The sequence below is a fragment of the Phodopus roborovskii genome, unplaced genomic scaffold (assembly GCF_943737965.1).
Source record: "Phodopus roborovskii unplaced genomic scaffold, PHOROB, whole genome shotgun sequence".
Lineage (NCBI taxonomy): Eukaryota > Metazoa > Chordata > Mammalia > Rodentia > Cricetidae > Phodopus > Phodopus roborovskii.
The window spans coordinates 33296663-33317520 of NW_026125295.1; the positions used below are offsets into that span (position 1 = coordinate 33296663).

The 20858-nt window shown below is 40.7% G+C and overlaps 1 protein-coding gene across 1 annotated transcript in view; it reads left to right on the plus strand.

The window, feature by feature from the left end:
* Positions 1-20858, plus strand: part of Ube3d (ubiquitin protein ligase E3D) — a 133483-nt gene that overhangs the window by 53421 nt on the left and 59204 nt on the right. Inside the window, exon 9 of the mRNA XM_051207786.1 lies at positions 18456-18594. Coding sequence (XP_051063743.1) covers positions 18456-18594 — 139 coding nt within the window. The remainder of the gene's footprint in view (positions 1-18455; positions 18595-20858) is intronic.

Here is a 20858-nt window from a genome sequence, read left to right on the forward strand (position 1 = left end):
AGATCTGCCCTTTCCTAAACAGAAACGGAGGAGTATGTAGGGTAGGGGTGGATGGGAACAGGGGTAGTGGTAGGAGGGGGGGGAGACCAGGAGGAGAGGAGGGAGGGGAAACTGCAGCTGGGTTGTAAAATAAGTAAACTTATTTTTAAAAACTCAACAAGGAGAGAGAATTGCCCAGCTTGTGGACTCAGTGTTGGAGAAATGGGAAATGGTTAGTTAGAGAAAATCAGGGCAGGGTGTTAATGTTGCATAGTTTCTAAAGGGCTCAGATTTTGAAGATTAGATTATGCTCTGTATAAAGAACTTCCTTGAAGAGGTAAAGACCAGATAGCTAGCTACATGTTGGGACTAACTACTAAGCTGATAGAATGCCGGGTTCTACTCCGAGGTTCTAGCCCTTAGTTCTTGAACATTTTCACGGTTTGCTAGCAAGTAGCAGTTAGTGGCACAGTGCTCAAATTCTGCTCCTGGTGTGATGGAGCGATAATCACGGAAGCTGATTTATAAGCTGTTTCTTAACCGTCTCATTTTGTACTTATTAATTACTAAGTATGTTATGAAGGGCCTGAAGCATTTTTAAATGCTATTTCTAGAGCCAAGTGCACATCTTTAATCCCAGCTTTCGGAAGGCAGAAGCTGGTGGATCTGCCTGCCTGGTCCACAGAGCAAGTCCTAGGACAGCCAGGGTTACATAGAGAAACCCTGCCTTGAAAAAGAAAAAGAAAAGCTATCTCTAGCCTTTGGTTGTTTGAACATAAGATCTCGTTCTGTTTGTAACCATCCTCTCACCTTTAAATATATAGTGTCAGTCTAGATCTTTCCACAGCTAGCAAGAGAAGTGATAAAATGTTAATGTCACCTACTTACCTATATTCACTTTTTCTCCGATTTAATTTCCAATTGGGGGTGGGGTGGGGTGGTGGTGGGGAACTTTCCTGTGTAGAATTTAATTCTCCAGGGTAGAGTCAAAATGTGTTGAAATGACCTCCTAGATAAAAGAAAGGGGAAATGAATCACCTGGTACAAAATACATTTTGTTTCCTGGGCTCCAGGATAGAATGTGATTATGTGATTGGTGTATCAGAGCCTTAATGCTATTTAAACATCCCAGTGGTTGCATTGTGTGTACTTAGTGTATTTAAAATTGAGATTTTTGTTTGGACAGTGTCTTTCTCTGGGTGTACTTCATGGTGATTTATCATAATAGACTGCTTTAAATCATTTGAAATCGCAAGACATATGAATTTTAACAATAACTTCCCCAAGGCTAGAGAAGTCAGCAGGAGTACAAACTGCTAGGTAGACATTTTTCCCCCCAAATTCATATGCAAGTGTAAAACTTTTACAAGACTGTTTTAATAAGGCCCTTTGGGACTTAGGGTTATTTATCTGAGTTCTTATGAAAAATGAAAACTTTTCTATGTTTAGCCCCACAAGGGAGAACTGAGCCTAACAGCATTGTGATCTGGAAGAATGCATTGTCTACAGGCTGACTGCAAGAGAAAGTTGGGAGACTTTGGGTTAGTGTCTTCAGCACCAACATTATGGTAATGGGGTAGTGACAGCAGAGCTGCATTTCAAAGTCTGCTTTAATTAACAAACTTGAGCTCCATTGTGTTTGTAATTTAGGATTTGGCATGAGTTATTAAACGACTTCCAGCCCTGGGTCAGAGCCCTATTTCTAGCACTCTCTGGGTGTCTCTGTCAGTCTGTTCACCCTGGGACCTTGTTGTTGTCTGAAGGTCTGTGGGCTCCTCTGATTTCTAGTCTCCACGCTGATACATGGGGCAGATGCAAGAGGCTGTGTCTGGGATCTGTACACAGAATCTCTGTTCACGATGCAGCTGAAGAGCTGGGGTTACTGGAGGAAGAATTTTGAAACATGTTCTGAAAGTTTGTGCAATTGTTCAGGTTTCATGAGTCTAGGTCTTTCAGTAAATCTATTTTTAGACAGACCTGGGAGCTAAGGTTTTAAATCATCTGTAGCTTGAGACAGAGTTGTGCTGAGTGGAGGCCTTTCAGAGATGAGGGCACGTTACAAAGTCAGGGTCAAGATCTACTGCAGACTCGCAGAGCTTTATCTGGGTCAGTGTAGCTTGGTTATGTCCAGTCAGTTGACAGAGGTGAGAAGGCAGATGGATAAATAGAAAGATGGATAAAATGGGATCTGTGTGTGTGTGGCTTAGTGGATAGTACAAACTTAGTAGACACAGGAGCCTTATGTGTACACACACACACACACACACACTCCTAGGAAGGTTAGATCAAGAGGTGGACATTCAGGAGATTTTAAGTAGTCATTATTGGTAATTTATGTTTTGGGGGAAGATTTCTATGTTGCCCAGTAAGGACAGTTTGATGTCAAGTGCAGAGTTTGGAAGGATGTATATAGTGATCCAAAATGAAGCTATATGCCATAGAGCTGGTTCTTAAACATCTTACCTGCCTTAGTAAGGTTTGCTATTGCTGTGATAAAACACCATGACCAAAACTTGGGGGAGGAAAGGGTTTATTTGGCTTACATTTCCAGATCACCATGGAATGGTGTCATCATGGAATGAAGTCAGGACATGAACTCAAGCAGGGCGGGAACCTGGAGGCAGGAGCTGATGCAGTGGTCATGGAGGGGTGTTGCTTACTGACTCTCTCTCCATGGCTTTCTTAGCTTGCTTTCTTATAGAACCCAGGACCACCAGTCCAGGTATAGCACCACACACAATAGGCTGGGCCCTCCCCTATCAATCACTAATTAGGAAAATGCCCTACAGGCTTGCCTACAGCTTAATCTTATGGAGGCATTTTCTCAATTGAGGTTCCTCCTTTCAGATGACTTTAGCTTGTGTTGACATAAAATTATCTAGCCTAATTTACCCTTGTCAACTTGAAACTCAAACATATAACCATTAAGCCACAACCTTTTCCTTCTCATTCATCTCCAAGATTTCGCATTAAAAACATAAATGACTTTAAAGTCCCACAGTATTTACAAATTCAAAACATATGAAAAGTTGTCTCTTCAAAAATATTCAGTCTCTTTTAAAACCCAAATTCTCTGTAAAACTCCAACTATTCCCTTCCCTTTAAAGTCTGCATTTTCTCAACTGTGAGTTCCTATAAAATCAAATATAAGTTAAGTATCCCCTCACTTGAAGAGAAAAGAACCAGGACACAGTTACAATAAGATCAGAGCAAAACCAAGCTCCTAACATTGTAAACAGCACAGTGCCCTGTTTCTGGGATACAGTCCTGATCTTCTGGGCTCCTCCAATGGACATGTGTCACTTCTGTGGTTCTGCCCTCTGCAGCATACATAGCTTGTCTCCTAAGTTCTGGCATGCTCCAATTCACCGCTATTGCTGTTCATGGTGGTCATCCTGTCGTACTGTTATTTCTAAAATGCTGGCTCTTAGGCTGCTACTGGATGTCTCTTTCATCTCTAGCCTCTCCCAGGTTCCCTTCATGGTGCCAAGCCTCCACTTCTTTTCATGATTCCTTCAAATCCTTGGCCTTCAACTGCTATGGATGCTGCATCTTCACCAATGGCCTCTCCTGGCCTCTCATAGTGCCAAGTCTCATGCCTTCAAAACCAGTATTACCTGGGTGGCTCTTACACTGCCAAGTTTGGCCGCCAGTGTGAAGTACAACTTTGGCCACCTCTGGAACACAGCTTCTGTGCGCTGACCCTGAGGAAACATTTCCAGAAGACTTCACCTTAATGGTACTGGTCTTTTCGTAATCACTGCTAATTTCTCAGCTTTAGCTAACCACCAATTGTTCCACAAAATGATGATTTGAGTTTAGTGGTTCTGCTCTCTTGTTAAACATAGCTCATTCTTCTTCTCCAGCTGTCCAGACACCTCAGATTCTTCACACAAATGGCCTTGTAGAGCCTTTGCTTCCCTGTGAAACTTTATAAGCAAGAGCTCCATCACCTGCACTGCTCTCAACATCTTATCTTCAAAGCTCTGACAGAACGGTCTACTGAGCTCAACACTAATGGTTCTCTTAGCCTAAAATTCCCAAGTCCTTTCATAATCCTCCCCAAACTTGTTCAAGTCTGTCATAGCAACACTCCACTCCTGGTACAAACTTGTCTTAGTTAAGGTTTCTTTTGCTATGGTAAAACATCATGACCAAAGCAACTTGGAGGAAAGGGTTTATTTGGCTTACTTGCACATCACTATTCAACATTAAAAAACAAATCAGGACAGGTACTCAAACAGGGCAGGAACCTGGAGGTGGAAACTGAGGCAGAAGCCATGGAAGGATGATGCTTACTGGCTTGCTTCTCCTGACTTGCTCAACCTGTTTTCTTATAGAGCTCAGGATCACCACCCACAATGGAATGGGTCCTCCACCATCAATCACTTATTCAGAAAATTTTCTACAGGCTTGCCTATAGTCCAATCTTGTGCAGGCATTTTCTCAATTGAGGTTCCCTCTTCTCAGATGATTTTAGCTTGTGTCAAGTTGATATCAAACTGTCTAACACATTATCTCAAGAGTTAACCTCAGATATCATTGGAAGTTATATCTCAATATAGTCTCTAACTGTTTCAACATAATGAAAATGCCTTTGAGATGGCAGGAGGGGAAATAAAATATAAATAGCTAGGTGGACAAAGTGGAAAGCTGTGGTGAAGGACACAAAGGACAGATTCAAAGAGAGAAGATAACGGCAGAAATGTTGGCTGAAGGTCACAGGCAGATGCAGTGTGAATATGAAAATTTAAACAGGTTGGCAAATGTCAACGTGAGCTTGGGTTTTAGAACTTCTATTCTGAAAGGGTCTCCTAGCAGTTGCAGATTGGAGGAAACTGGTTGTACACTTGATTTTAACTCTTCAAGTTGAGCAGCTGTTTTAGCAGTTGAGTTGCTAGGCACTGTCAGGAATAGAATATTTTAATTTTGGAGAAACCCAACTGTTTAAACAGCTGTTGAGTTTGTAAGTCCTAAGCTGGCTGTGATTAGGTTGCAAGACCTATTCACATGGTAACTCCAGGCAGACTGGGCGTTCTTGTGGTTTGGTTAGAAACAATGACTACATGAATGGATGCTAGGTGGAATGTCGGGCTGGACACTTGAAGCCTCTCCAAAGAAGCCATGCTCACTCCTTTCTTTCAGCAAAGGCAAATGGCTTTAGCTTTTACTGTGCTCCTGGTTAATGGAAATTACATGAATACTATGCCTCATGTGTTTTGGATATGAGTGTTTTTTTTTTTTTTTTTTTTTTTTTTTTCTTTTCTTAGCACTTAGAAGAAATGTCTTCCCAGCTCTATGGACATGTCTTTATCCTTTCCTTAATAACAGATAACAGACCTGCATAAGTTACCTCCAATAATCACTTGTTTATATTGTTTATTTTCTCCTTTCTATTGTGTGAGAAAAGCATCTTATGAATATAGCAACCATCAAATTTGTTCTTTCACATCTGGATAAACTTCAGTGTTGTCAATGAAGAAAAGGCCTGCCATTTTGAATTTGGGCTATTAAGTACCTTCCTCCCCCTCTCCACCCCCCCATAATAAACTACCTCCTGAGTTAGTTCCAGGTAAATCATCTTAACTAAAAGTTGAATGACCTGAAAGATAGCTGAACAGATAATGGTGCTTTCCAATTAAGCCTGAGGACCTGAGTTCAGTCTCCAGAACCACAATGTTGAAAGAGATAGAGGAAATCCATAAATATAGAAAAAAAATGACTGACAGTATGGCTCAGTAGGTGGGGTCCCTGCTGCCAACCTGAGAATCCTATGGCCCCAGTCCCCACAGATGTCCCCTGCTAAATGCTGGCCCTCTTCATTGCATATTTCTCTTCACATACATATACAAGTGACATAGTTAGACAATTTAATTTTAAGTGTACATGAATTAATATGTGTTGTTTATTTTGCTTTTAATTGGGGAGGAGAGGTTTGGAAACTGAACCCAGAGCCTTGTTCATACTAAGGAATGATTTTTTTTTTTTAATGCCAAAGCAGTGTAACTATTTTCCAAGTCAGAATGGTCTTGAGTTTAGGAACTTCATACTTTAAAGTAGTGGCTTATTTTTACTCATTTCTAAAATTCTTGTAATTAATGGAGACAGAGAAAAGAGAAAAGGAGAATGTGCTTGCATTCTGCACAAGAGATAAACTTAGGTATTGAAAACATGCTTTGGATTTTTTTCATTGGGAAAATGTGCTTAGTTTTATTATAGTATGTATATAAAGTGTGTGTGTGTGTTAAATTCTTTTATCAAAAACTGAACAAATTTTATAGTTAAATGTTAAGTTTTGTTATTTTAAAAGTAATTGAGCTATTTCATTTGGTTTGTTGTTTCATATGTTTGGTGTTTAGAGACAAATGTTTAAAGATAAAATAGCTTGTTATGGAGCCTAGGCTGGCCTTGAATGTTTGACAAGGCTCCTGACTTGACTTTCTGAGTGTTGGGATTACAGTGTGCTCTTCTAAACCCAATTGAAGCTGTTTATTTTTATCATCAGAATCATTGTTTTGTTATTGTCTGGATTTTTAAAAAATGTGTTAGGCAAAAAAAAAAAAAAAAACATAACTCAATGTTTTCATACTTTAACACTCAAATACTTTTTTATTACAGGATGAGTGGGTTCAGAGGAGGACAGTGTTTTCATGGTAATAGGTTATATTAATATTGCTGATTGAAAAAAAGAACAAGTTAGCTTTCTTAATGTTGGTAAAACTGGGTGTTTAGTTTAGTTCCTTCTCTTTCTGGCGGAACTTTAAATCCTTTCCAGAATGCTGACTTGGTGTGTGTGTGTGTGTGTGTGTGTGTGTGTGTGTGTGTGTGTGTGTGTTTCTGTTTGTGGTTCTGTGTGGCTATATGGCTATATGTGCCTGTGTAGCTCTAACTGGCCTAAATTCAGTAAGATCAACCTCCCTCTGCCTCCTGGTTGCTGGCATTCAATGCATGTGCCACCACATTAAAGAATAAATTCTTTAAAGGACATAGTAAGATATATATATATATATGTATATATATATATATATATATATATATATATATATAATTTTTACATATTTTGCATTCATGTGAATGATTCATGTTTGGATTTCAAAAATGGAAATGCCCTACTAAAGCATATCATTTGGTTTATAACTCTGAAACTGTAGAGCTCGGTCATGTACACAGTAGAGAAAGAATACCAAACTCCATTTTCATGCACATTTAAATTTGGGGATTATGTACTGTCTTTAAATGTGTGGCTTCACACCAGGGCGCCTCCACACATAGCTCCCGCTGCTTCCATGCGATTATTTTTAAACGTGAACTTAAAGGCAGAACTACCACAGTTCCATTGACACATGGCTTCTCAAAAAGGACTGAACTGCTAAACTTGCTAAATCAAGAACTCTTGCACAGGAATCATGATCTTGGCACTTGGGTTGTCATTCCTCTTTATGAACAAACACTGTGTTGGTGTCTGTTACTGTGACAAAATGCCTGGGATAATCAGCTCAATAAGCGGAGTGAGATGGGTTATTATTTTGGCTTTTGATTTCAGAAGTTTCCGTCCATAACCAGCCTATTTTTTTTTGTTTGGGGACTTGGAGCAAAGCTGAATGGCTTGATGGGAATGCCTGGCAGAGGCAGCTGCTTATCTTGTGGCAGCTGGAGAGTGAAGAGAGGGACAATGTCTTGTTGTTTCCTTCTAGAGCATGCCCCATGTGACCAACTTCCTCTTATTCCTCTTAGAAATGTCACCCCCTTCCCAATAAAATTATGGACTGAAGACCTAGCTGTTAATGGATGAGAATTTCAGGGACCTCACAGATGCCAGAATTTTTAGTCACTAGGATTTGTCTTCCAGTGGATCAGATAAGGCCATTGGGTTTATGGTTATGCAAGACATTGATTATTAACCGAAGTACCAAGATTGACCAGGATTAATTCATCTCAGCTGAATTATGCCATTACCAATTCCCCTCTTTTAGAGGAAAGGTAGTTACAGTTCTACAATACAGCAGCTTAGGGTGGATCTAAGGGTATTCTTAGAGTTGCACAGTGATTTGAAATAAGTTAAAATAAACAAAAAAGCCATGACATGCATGCAGCCCTGAGTTCAAACTCCAACATAAAGTGTAGAGGAAGGGGCAACAAATATACCAGAAGAAATTTAAGTCCACTAGAATCAGGTACATGTAAACCAAATAGATACTTGTAACTTATTGTTGTCTGTCAAGCCTTAAAAATTCAGTCTGTTAGTTCATTGTTGGTGACAGTATGAGATAAATACTCTTGGGGATTGTTGTAGAAAGTAGAATTGGTTTAGACTTTGCTGAAAATATCTGTTAAATTTGGACACTTGCCCTTCCACCTGATAGTTCCTCTCTTGAAACTCAGATGATTAGAGTCCAGTGGTACATATGAGGATACCTGGATGTAAAGAGATACAAAGAAAACACAAGCATTACTGGATCATTTCAGGGAGACAAGGAAACAATGTCCATGGTGTAATTTGGAGGCCTATATCATGAGCTCCTAGCATGCAGTCCAACTCTTTTGAGACAGTCACTCACTGGCCTGGAGCTCACCAATTAGGCTAGACTTCCTGCCAGTAAGCCCCAGGGATCCTCTTGTCTCTGCCTCCTGATCCCTGGAAAGAGCAATAGCACCATGTCTGACTTTTATGTCTGGTGGTTCAGCTTGGATTTCTGTGCTTGCAGGGAAAGTTCCTTAAGGATGGCTATTTCTCTGATCTCTTATCTCTCTCTCTCTCTCTCTCTTATTTCAGTGGCATGTTTCAGAATAATAGTAGGATGAAATTATAGTCTTAAAATGAGGAAACTAATAGAGATTATAGTCTTTAAATGAGGGGGAAAACAAAGGAAGGACAAAAGATTGGAAATGGCAGCATTTGGAGACTGCTTTAAAGACTGGTTTCCTAGCTGGGATGGGGAATGGTGGTAAAAATAATGACTACAAACAAACACTTCAAAATTATGTTGTGGGCCAACAACATGGCTCAGGGAGTAGATACTTGCTGCCAATCTGACAACCCGAGCTTGAACCCCAGAAGCTGTGTGCTAGAAAGAGAAAATCAATTTCTCCAAGTATGTCCTCCACATATTGCACTGAGATGCATGAGTGACCACATACAGCAAATATACGTGCTCATGCACATGCAGAAAAAGTGTAAATAAAAATTTTAAAATAAAGCAATATGGTGTAGAGGCAATTTGTCTCATGGCCATCTGTTAGAAAGTAACCGTTGCTCAGGATGAGCTGCAATAGAGGCCTTAATGTGTTTCTGTGTCTGCTGGAATTATTCTTGGGAGTGACTTGCTCTATGATATGTCAGTGTGCCCAATACTCACCCATCCCCCCAAAAGGGATCAAGTAGCTCTCTTGGTATTCCTGAAAATAATCTAATGTTTTGAAGTCCCTATACTCTATAAAGTGGCCTCTTTAAAGGTACAGTTCAATGGGTTATGGTATATTCTGGAAGTTGCAAAGCCACCACTGTCTGTTCTTTTGGGGAAATCACTGCCCATAGCATTCTCCTTCGATCTTTTGGAAGACTCTAATCTTGTTTCGTCTTCATGCACTAACCCTTTCTGAACCTTTCATACAGATGCAATCATGCAGTATGTGGCACACAAATTAAGACTGACGAGATACACATTATCAAACAGTTGCAATGTATTTGTTTAGTCTGAACTCACACTGTTGACATATTAGTAACATTAATAAGTCAACTGAGTACATTTAAACACTCATTACAAATTGAATAATAGGGATCTCTTTTTTTTGAAGTAGAAATAATTATGTAATGGGTATCTTTAAAAAAAAAAGTATCATTATTTTGAAGAATTGTTGTCTGGGATCTCCTCCAGTGTAATTCTGGACATATGTAGACATACGTAGTGTGTAGAGATGTTGATGAAACCAAGTTAATTCTGAGAGGATAATGGTGTAACATACATTATATTGGTGAATTGTCAAGAGGGTCCCCTGTCCCAGAATCCAGCTTGTTTATTTCAGATATCCTCCAGGATTCCCTATTTGGGGCAGGCTGCCTCCCCCAGCTCTATAACAATGAAAGGGGAAAACAGTAAGCAAGGTTTTTAAAACATTGTCAGGTAAAATTTCCACCTGAGGTGACAATGCTTATCCCAAACTGTAAAACTGCCTATAAGTGGGAGAGATAAGGTGGAAGGTCGTACATGGCAAGCATTGGGAGAAGTGGGTCTGGGACTCTGTTGAGTCAGTTGCCACTGGGTGGTTGGAAGTACCCACACTGGTGGTGTTACTTAGCTGCTGCTATCTGTTCTTTCACTTGGAAGTCTCATCGGCATGGACACTCTGCCCCATCCAGCACATTCTCAGTCAGGAACTCTGGTTGCTCCCCTGTTGATTTCTGCTGGTGTTTTGTTAGTCCCTGGTATGATGATGTTACCTTTTCCTCTCTAGGTTGAGTTACTCCATTCCATGTTTTAATCACCCATTTTGATGCTGTTTTGCTATCTCTCTTGTACTTACAAATTATTTTTTTACTGTTGGCTTTCTGCATAAGTAATAAATGGGCTCATTCAAACTGAAAAATATAGCTATTATAGATTGTTTTCCAGACTGTTTAGAACAGAGGCTTTGAAGTTGATTGTTGGAAATGCTACCAAACCCTGCCTGCCACATAGTGGGTCAGTCACAGGAAAAGAAATGAATTTTACAAAAGTAGAGTTTGTAAAGACATGAGGGCATATGTCCAATTCACCTGTCCAAAGGTAGGGCCCGGGCGTCTTTATGGGATGAGGCATTGAGAAGGTGATTGGAGATTAGAGAGTTCCATTGGTTTGCACATGTGCTGGCTGATGCCTGGCAGAGGTGCCCTTGATGCCTGTAAGTCACTGGTGTTTAGAATTCACTGAAAACCAGACATTAAGAGCAGATGGGGTGAGGTAGTCTACAGGGCTTGCTCAGGGTTTTTTTAAAGTTTCATGTACGTGAGTTTGCTGGACTTGCCTCTTACTTTTGTGTGTTGGAAATTTTCCATGCACAAAGGGTTTTTTATTTTTGTTTGTTTTTGATATAAGGGAGCAGCTGGCCTCTTTAAATGGACTTCTGTGTTCTAAGTGATATCACTCCAATTAGGAAGTTTCAGAGAGACCTCTCCATAGACTAGGTTCTTGTTAAAGTAGCTCAATCGGCAGAGTGCCTACCTAGTATGCTCAAAGATCTGGGTTCAATCCCCAGGACCTCATGAGGTGATGATAGGAGAACTGTGGTGATTTTGATGCCAGCATGGGTTACAATATAAAGCCCTGTTCTGAGCCCCGCAGACAAATAAAGCCTATTAGTAAACCAAAGGAATATATTTGGAAAGCTCTAGATTTTTTTTTATTGTTGTTTTGGATTGTTTGGCTTTAAGTATATTATTATGTTCCCAATAGCTGGTATCTTGCAACAATGTGATTATTTTGAACAAACAAAATCTCAATTTCTGGATAAGAATTAATATGTTAATTTTTGAGCTTGCTTTATAGGTATATTTTTTATGATTATTTACTCTGTATGAATGTTTTACCTTCATGTATGTATATGTATTATGTGCATGCTGTGCCCATAGAGGTCAGAAGAGGGCACTGAATTCCCTAAACTAGAGTTATGAATGGTTATAAAACACCTAACGGTGTGTGCTGGGAATTGAACCCAGGACCTCTGCAAGAGCAGAGCAAACCAGTGCTTTTACCTGCTGAGCCATCTCCCCTGCCCATTATTACATTATTTAAGTCAGAGCTGTTTCCCTTGAACTTTTTTTTTTAAAGACAGGGTTTCATGTAGCTCAGGCTGACCATATAGCTGAGGATGGCCTTGCTATTCTTATCATCATACCTGCACCCCAGGTATGGAGTTCAGGTTGCAGTGCTGGGTCTCTGCTGTGCTGGAGATCAGGGCAGGCTTTCATGCGTGTTAGACAGCAAGCTTGAAATGCATCTTCAGTCCTCCCCTGAACTCTGTGACAGACATGTGGGAGGTTTCCCTTCACAAGTTCACACGTCTTACTGGCAGTTTGAAAAGTAGAACTTTTAAGAATCATCTACCCAAATTCTAGCTTTCAAGAGTTTTTTAGTTCAGAGAATTAGTATGTTTTTTTGGTAAATCAAGTTTTTTTCTCCAAATTTTGCAGGAAAAAATTCACATGGATATTGTTCATTACTTAATAAGTCATTTAAAATGTATTAGTTACATGTATTTACATAGTCTGTTTTTATGAATTAGTTCTCTCTCTGTCTCTGTCTCCCTATCTGTCTCTGTCCCTCCCTTTCCCCTTCTCTCTCACCATAGTCTCATGGCTGGCCTTGAACTCTCTATATAGCCTAGGATGACTTTGAATTTCTATTTCCCCTCCCTCTACCTTCCAAGTGCACTAGTTTTACAGACATGTAGTTCCTCACAATACTGGGGATGGGATCCGGGGCTGTGTGCATGTGTGGAATAGTATGATTAAGTGAGTGTAGTGGTGTTCACATGAGTAATCAAAAACATAGCAGCAGTCTGTTTAGTTAATTTTACTGTATTGTATCCTTGAGAGCAGCTGCTGAAGTTTATCTGCTTGGATAATTTATATATCTCGCGGGTTTATATTCATGACTCTATTGCTCAGTTGTGGTCCCTTGCCTGGTTTCTTCTATGGTGAGATTAAATCAGTGGACTTATTATCATTATAGTTTTTCAGTAGAGTTTCTGACATCTACAGACATGAAAAGCATTATATTTAGGTATCTTTTATGCACTGTTGTCTTTGGTTCTAGCATTAAAAAGACTGAATCATCTATTAAAGTGAAAGAGATAAAAGATCTAAGTTAACTCTTTCATCTTGGTTCTTTCATACTGCTATCTTCTTGTCTCATACCTTATATTGAACATCTTAAAGACATTTTAATGTTTAGTATTGTGCTCCTATGTCATCTCTGTTATTCCTATTTACATTGTGTTGAATGATTTCCATGTTTTTACCCTCTATTTTTCTGGGTTGTTTTCTTGCTATCGATCGGCTTGTTCCTTCTCAATATCACCATTTTTGTTGGGAGTGAAATCGTGACATTTTCTCCCCTTCTTGTCCCAAAATAGACAGGCCAAATAGTTATGACTCTGGGGAGTTTTCCTATTGCAAAGGTTTGGAAAAGTGGACCATGTGTCCTCAGCTTGCATTTTAGTCTCTCAGACTCAGGTCACCCAACTGACACTTCTGGTCTCTGAGGAAAGCTTTTCCTTCCCAGTGCTTAAAAGTCACAGAAATAACTTTCTACTGATGTTTGGTTCCTTGTTCCCTTTGAAGTATCTTTCCTGTTGTTTCTTAGTGGAGAATGACTGATTCCCATCTAATAGTTATGATGCTTTGCAGGAAATACCAGAAATACACCAGATTCTGCTCTGTGTTGCACAACAGGCTTTGATCATCTTCATTTCAGATGTTAGTACCGATGTTTGAGTCATGGGTGGATAGCTACAAGTGACACCTCAGCTTTGTCAACATGTGTCTTAAAATCCAAGTGATGACTGGTGATTGTTTTAATGTGAAATGAATTTTGAGCATGTCCTTACATTCCCCCTCTTCTCCCCTCCCCTCAAGCTGCTTTCTTAATTGAAAAAAGGCTGTGAAAATATTATCTAAAGATTTAGAGGAAAGATACCCAGAGCTCTTACTCTCCTAAACAACTACATTTATTTTACATCTAATATTTTTATTTTTCATCGCCTGTGTATTAGTGTGATTAAAATAATATTTGGAGTGATTAAAATTAAAGGCAGTTTGTAAATTTTGACATTGACAGATAATGTGTGTGTAGGACTAGTTGTTGGGTCAGGTTGAGTATGAGAAACCTGAGCCAGCTTAAGTCTGGCTGCTTTGTCTAATTGCACAAAAAGTTTATTCAAATTGCCTAAAGTGAGGGGTTAAGATACCTGAAATTTGGTGTGTGTTGACCTTTTTTGGGCTTACAGTCTTTTGGGATGGAAGCCACTAAATATCTAGTATAGTTGCTATGGTAGAGTGTAGGAGTTGGCTGGGAAAGGTCTTTTTCATCACTTCCTGGCTCTGGTGGTGGGGGTGTCAGGACAACAGGCTTTCCCTTAATGGGCTTTAGTAAGGAAAACTGCTCAATCACAGACTACCTTAAGAGCTGGGTTAAAATTATGCAAATGTTTATAATCACATAGGGACATAGATAACTACTTTTCCTTGTAACTCTTGGCACTATTAGTGTAAAAATGTCCTTCTATATAAATCACGATGCTGTAGCATATTACATGAGGTATTACTGTAACATATTACATGAGTCAAGTGCTAACCTCAGGGTTTTCTGAAGTAACTTTGCTGAAGTGTGCTTAGCCAGGATGACTTCCTGGTGAATGACAAGGCAGTGCTAAAGGTTTTCATTTTTGTTTGAATGCCCTTTTCAATGGTTCACACATAGCCATTTAGAATGTTGAAACCTTTACCCAACATTGAAACATGCCTTTGTCTTTACCAGAATTGATAGCAACATCATGAAAGTAACTTGTTTCTGGGCAAAATAAAAAGTTATAGAAGAGAACAAAATGACAAAGTTATTTCCCTCTAAGAAAAATAGCCATTGATGTGTTATACTATTTCCTAATCTTTTTTACCTGGTACATGGATATTTCCATTTAATATGACTATTTCCTTATGTGTGCCCTTTTACTTTTTTAATTCAAATTTTGGAATACTTTATTAATAAAGTAATATCTTGAGAAAGATAAAAATAACTTCTTGTGAAACAGTGAAAATATTCTGAGCTCCACACATTACAAGCTAAAAGCTTGATATACAGAGAGGCGGGCATCAGAACATTCAGTTACCAAGGATCTGCTTCTTTCTACGTGGAGAGGAGGAAAGTTTCCACACCATCCTCGGGTACCCATGTCGAGTGATGGGGACATCATATTCTTTGGATTCAAGCTAAGCTGCTACTCTGATCCCACCATTTTCACTCACCAAGTGCTGCTAGTTATAATCATGTGACCTTCTGACTGCTGGAATGAACAGTGTCTGCCAGTCAGGGCTCCCCTAGGAAATGAGATGACAAATAGTCAGTATGCGTGGCCCATTGTCTGGATGTGTTAGGCACAAGATACATGATGGAAGAAATATAAGATCTGTATTTATAAAATTTAAGTACACATTGTAGAGAACATCTTACAACCATAATAAATCCAGACAACTCTTAAAATATTTATTTGTGTATTTATTGTTTTCTCTTTTGCTTGCAAAAATATTACTGCCAAAAAGGGAATGGAAAATGATGAGAAAGTGGTCCTGCCTTGCATGTGCTCTCATACAGTGCAGCAGGACCCAGCAAAGTTCACTTCAGTCAAGAAACCCTTCCTGATGGCGCATGACCAGCCTGGATTAGTCAGAGCTCACTGGAGAGCGCCAGGGGACATTTACATTCTAAAGAAGGGTCATGTGGCTTTTAATGAGGTTTGAAACAAATATTTTTACTATACATTTAAAAATTTCAGAACGTAAATACCTTCAGTGAATCCACTTGTGGATGGTGGGTTTTACAGTATAAATTCTGAATGCTTAAATCGCTTTTAAACATACAGTTGTGTGTGTGTTCTGCTGTGCCTTCAAAGCCTGTGATACTGAGTGTGGGAGTGGGGATGTACCACAGTGTAGAGTGCTTACCTAGTGTGCACTAGGCCCTAGGTTTGATCCTCAGAATAGAAAAACAAAACAGGGTGCATGTAAAAGAAGCAGCTTTGAGGCAAAATTCTAATCTGTATTTCCAAATAAGACTGCAAAGTAAGAGGAATCCATTGGTGTCTAATCCTTTTGTATTTTGTTTTGTTTTGTTTTTGTTTGTTTATTTTTAATGTTGTTCATCTTAACAGTTATTCATTCTTTTTAAATATATATTTATTATTTTTTCTCATTTTTACATATCCATCCCAGATCCCTCACTCTCCCACTCCCCCTCGGCCCCCTTTTTGTCCCATTCTCCCCCTCCTCCACTCCTCAGGGAGGGTGATGCCTTCTAGGAGGAATCATCAAAATCTGTCAAGTTATTTGGAGTAGGGTCTCGGCCCTCCCTCCTGCGTCTAGGCAAAGGGAGTATCCCTCCATGGGAAATGTGCTCCCAAAGACCTCTGCGCTTTGCAACCTGGCTCCACTGTCAGAGGTCCCTTAGACTGCTCAGGCCTTCTAACTGAGACCCACGTTCAGGGGTTCTGAGTCAGCACAATGCTAGTTTCCTAGCTATCAGTCTGGGGGTCCATGAGAGTCCCCCTGTTCAGGTCATCTGTCTCTGTGGATTTCTGTAGCCTGTTTTTGACCCCTTTTCTCCCTCTCTGCAACTGGATTCCAGGAGTTCGGCTCATAGCTGTGGGTGTCTGTTTCTGTTTTCATTAGCTACTAGATCAGAGCTCAATGATGGCAGATAAGTTAGATATCAATCTCATTATCAGGGAAGGGTCTCTCTATTGTTTCTCATATTGTTAGTTGAGGTCATCTTTGTTGGTCTCTGGAAATTTCTCTAGAGTCAGTTTTCTCTTAAAACCTGTAATGGCTCCCTCTATTATGGTATCTCTTTCCTTGCTCTCCTCTATTCATCCCCTCGCTCAATCTTCCTGGTCCCACATGTTCTCCTCTCCTCCCCTTCTCATGTCTAATCCTAACCTAGAGGGTGAGAGATAGTAACACATTCTAAATGAGAACACTGGTAGCACAGTGGTAAGTGCTGTAATAGATATCTAAGGGTTATTGGTCAACAAGACACAGGATCTCTCTAAGGAAGTGGTTTTGTGCTTATCTTTTAGGAGAAGTTCAAGTCCACTACTGATCAGAGTATATAGCTCAATGCCATACAGGACAGGAAGTTAAGTGTGTGGCTTTGTGCCCTCGCACAAAGAGGGGCTGGAGGTTAAGCCTGGAGCTACTGGCCTAGAACTGTTTCACTTTTTGAGAAGATGGCATCATTATTTCTATTTCAGAGGAATGTTGAGACTGTAATATAATGAACAGAAGCAGGAGGAGTAGTAGAACCAGTCAATATGAAATAACAGTCTCTGAAGTGCAGAGAATTCATTGAAACTCATCCTTGCTGAAGTCGGGTGTACATAGGAAATTGAGTACAGTCTATTCTAGTTCATCCAGTTGACAGAGTTAACTCTGCCACCTGCAGCAGAAATGGAACAATAGAATAAATTTGTGGTGATAGAGTTAAGTTCTCATTGTGACTCACCTCCACAATGTTGAAGCTCGTCATGCCTCTATGACCAACGCTCCCCAAGCTGCCACCAGCTACCACTGATCTGTATCAGGTTAGATTTGCAGCGATTAAGCTTCATAAAAATGCCACAAGAATGTATATAATTACAAATGTCTATATATCATGTGTTTTATATGTGGTTCTCTTTCAAACTTAGAATGGCTGCAGGTGCTTTGGTGGGCATCACATGAGGAATCCTCAAGCAAACAGAAGCAAACGCTTAGGTCTAGACTGTTCCTGCATTATCTTCGCATCATTATCGCCTGGATTTTTCTCATAAATGGGGAATTTGAAAGGCAGGTTTCCAGACGCAGCCTTGCTACTCTCTCCACATCTGCCTCATCTCAGACAGCGCCTCTCTCCTTGTCTAGGGTCAATGCTCCATTTCCTGCTCTCCCATGAACGAGTTTTCAGATGGGCTCCTCGGGTGGCACAGAGCCTCTCCTAGGGCCCCTCTGAAGGATGAAGGGCTCACTCCATCCTGCCAGTTCAATCTCTTGAAACAGCACCTTTGCCTTTCTTTGCATGACAGCTGGCCCATTGGCAAGACTTTTGAACAAAAGTATCCTAACACTCTAAGAGTTTGAATGTCACCAACCCAGACATTTCGTAAGGTCCTCTACATTGAAAAATGTTTCCACATATATGAAATGGAGGTGATAGCTCTTGCTTAGGTGGCTGAAGGGTCATTCAAACTGTGTGAACGAGCACGTGGAACATGGGAGACATGTATTTAATGTGTTATCTGTTACAGCTCAGCAGGTTACCTTACCCTCAGCAGGTTTCACTCAAATAAGCCCATATGTCCTGTGGCTATTATACTTTGAATATTAAGTGATTACCTGAAAAAATGAGTCACCTGTCTCTTTTATGCCAGCAGTAGCATAAAACTGTCTTGGACATTTACCTAGTGAATATAAAGTTTATCGTGTGTTATTTTTGTGTGTGTGTGTATGTGTGTGTACATATGTGTATGTGCATGTGTTATATTTCTTTTCACCATGTGGGTCCTGGGGATCTTTCTCGCTAAGCCCCTTTACCCACCAAGCCCTACCTTGTGAAATTTTGACTTATTTTTATTTCTACCTTTTATATATTCTCCACACAAAGTGAAACAATGGATTTTCCTCTATGTCATATTTTTTTTAAAAGTAATTCTGACCATGCACTTATGAAAGTTAACGTATCTGTGTGTTTCAGGCTTGCCAGCTCATGGGAAAATGACATCAGTGTCCACCCTTTAACTTTGCCCTCTGCAACCTGCCTGGAGCTACTGCTGATGCTGTCGAGGAACAACGCCTCACTGCCTCTGTCCCTTCGCCAAATGAATTCCTTTCAGGTGAGGAACAGCCCCATGACTAGAATGTTTCTCAAGGATCCTGTCATTCACAGGAAAGAGGGCATGGAGTGCCACAGTTCCAAAGGACAATAATAAGGAGCGTGAGGCATGCACTGCTGTGTTCAGTGTCACGTACAGCCTCAGGATTCCAGAATTATCTAGCTGTGACAGAACCCATAGTTCTCCAACTCTGGGTCCTAACCTCTGAAGGCTTCTCTAGCAGGCCTGAGCTTGACAAACAGTTCCGATCATGGCAAACGTAGTGCTGACAAATATTGCTCGTCCCTGTTTCCCTCTCCTTGCTATAAACCGTTAGGTTACATTCCTACAGCTAGCCCCCAAGGGCTGTTCCCTTATTTGGTCACTGACTTGTTCCTGAGACAAAACACCGAGATCTGACAATGAAAAGCCATTATTTGGCTAATATGTACAATCAGGATTTACCTACTCACTCTAGCAGGCTCCCCTTTTTCTCCTTAAAACCTGCTCCTGTGAAAACCACCTGCACGCTGCTTGCTCCTGCTGCTGTTGCTGCCGCTTGCTGTCTGCCTTTGCTGCTTGGTCCCACCCCCTTTGCCCTTCCGGGAGCTAAATCTTTGTGCTGAGAACTCGGTGTCTGGGTGTGTCCTGTACCGACTCCTAGGGGCCCAAACTGCCTTACAACCTCCATCTTTCCTTTCTCTAAGCTTTGATTGAGAGCAAAAGCATTAATCCATTTTTAGTGGCTTTGATATGATAAGCATGCAGTCAGATGCTGACTGGGTGTTCAGTAGGGATGGAGAACTCACGTTCTTAGCACTGCTCTATCTCCTGAGCGCCCCCTCCCCTTTAACCCTTCTCTCCTCCACAGGTAGTTATTTGTATAGTTCCCTGAGGCTCATGTAGACTGAGCAGCAGGAATACTCCTTCCCTAACAACCAGCAAATTGTCACCCGAGGTGGCAAATGAGACTTGAGAATGAAAATTAACCAATGGCCTGTGTTGTGACCCTAAAGCTACTGAATAAAACTGAGTGTATCTCTCCCTCTTATGACAATAGAAAAATACCCATAAGCCCTCGGGTGCCGAGAAATGAGTGCAGGCAGAGTTGGCAGTTCTAGTGCAGGGAGGGTTGCTGGGGCTGTCAAGAGTGATAGATGTGAAAGTGCTCCTCCACTACGTGGCAAAACAGGAAATGGATCGAAAACAGTTGTCCCAGTGTACTTAATCCGTATTCTCTTGGGAATCGTTATATCAGTCGTCTCTGTGATTTGCTTCTTTTGTCTGAACTTTGGGTGCTGACAAAAAGTTTAGACTCTGACTTTTGCATGCCCGTGTGTCTGTGTTAATCAATCTCAATCCTACACTCTCGAAGGGACTTTAAAGTGTACCCTCTCCTGCAGGAGGGACACTGAGCCAGAAGGCTTAGGTCAGACTGAAGCTGCCCACCCCAACCCCCGACTTGACTGAGTGCTGGCTGAAATGTAGTGAGTGGCGTGAGTATAGGCACAAGCGGGTTGTATCTACTGGGTGTCTGCACACACTCTCTAGTTTTACAATAATATACGATTTATTTTATACCACGTTAACCCGGAAGTAATTTAAAGTTCTGTAACCAGTCCATGTAATGAGTGATATAAACACACATGAGCACACCCTTTTATGGAGAGAGGCATAAGAAATTTAGCAGCTATTTCAGGTGAGCAGCATTTGCATTTTATTTTCTTCTCTCTTGTACCACTTGAGGTTTTTATATCAGGTGATGGTCTCCACTTGTGGCTTTTATGGCATATTGGAGGCGGGGATAGGACAGTCTTTTGCATATGATGTAAACTGAGAATAACCTGAAGTCTTGAAGAGTTAGAGGTACTCTAAGTGGAGGTTGAGGTATTTGAGAGAGGAAATGGATACTTTCTCTCTTTTTACCCTTTAAGAGTGGCATCTCTGCATCATATAAACTCAGATGGAAGGGTATCCTGCCACCAGTGGCATCACTGTGCTCTCAGCGTCCCTAAAGAGAGGAGCCCCCAGAGCTGTGACATCACCAGTGGCCAGGTCCCTCCCAAGGCCACCCTACTTCTATTTTGCTGAGTGATTGTCACAAACATGAGAAATTTGGCACAATCTTACGAACGATGTCTCCTGAAGTGTCATCCCTGTTCTTACCCCAGGAGCCATGGATGATGTGTTCTTACCTGGAGCATTCTGGGAATGGCTCTTTTCAGCAAGCCTTCACACCACAGAAAGCATGAGAGGAAACAGAGAAGGCTTCTGGCAGCGTTGGA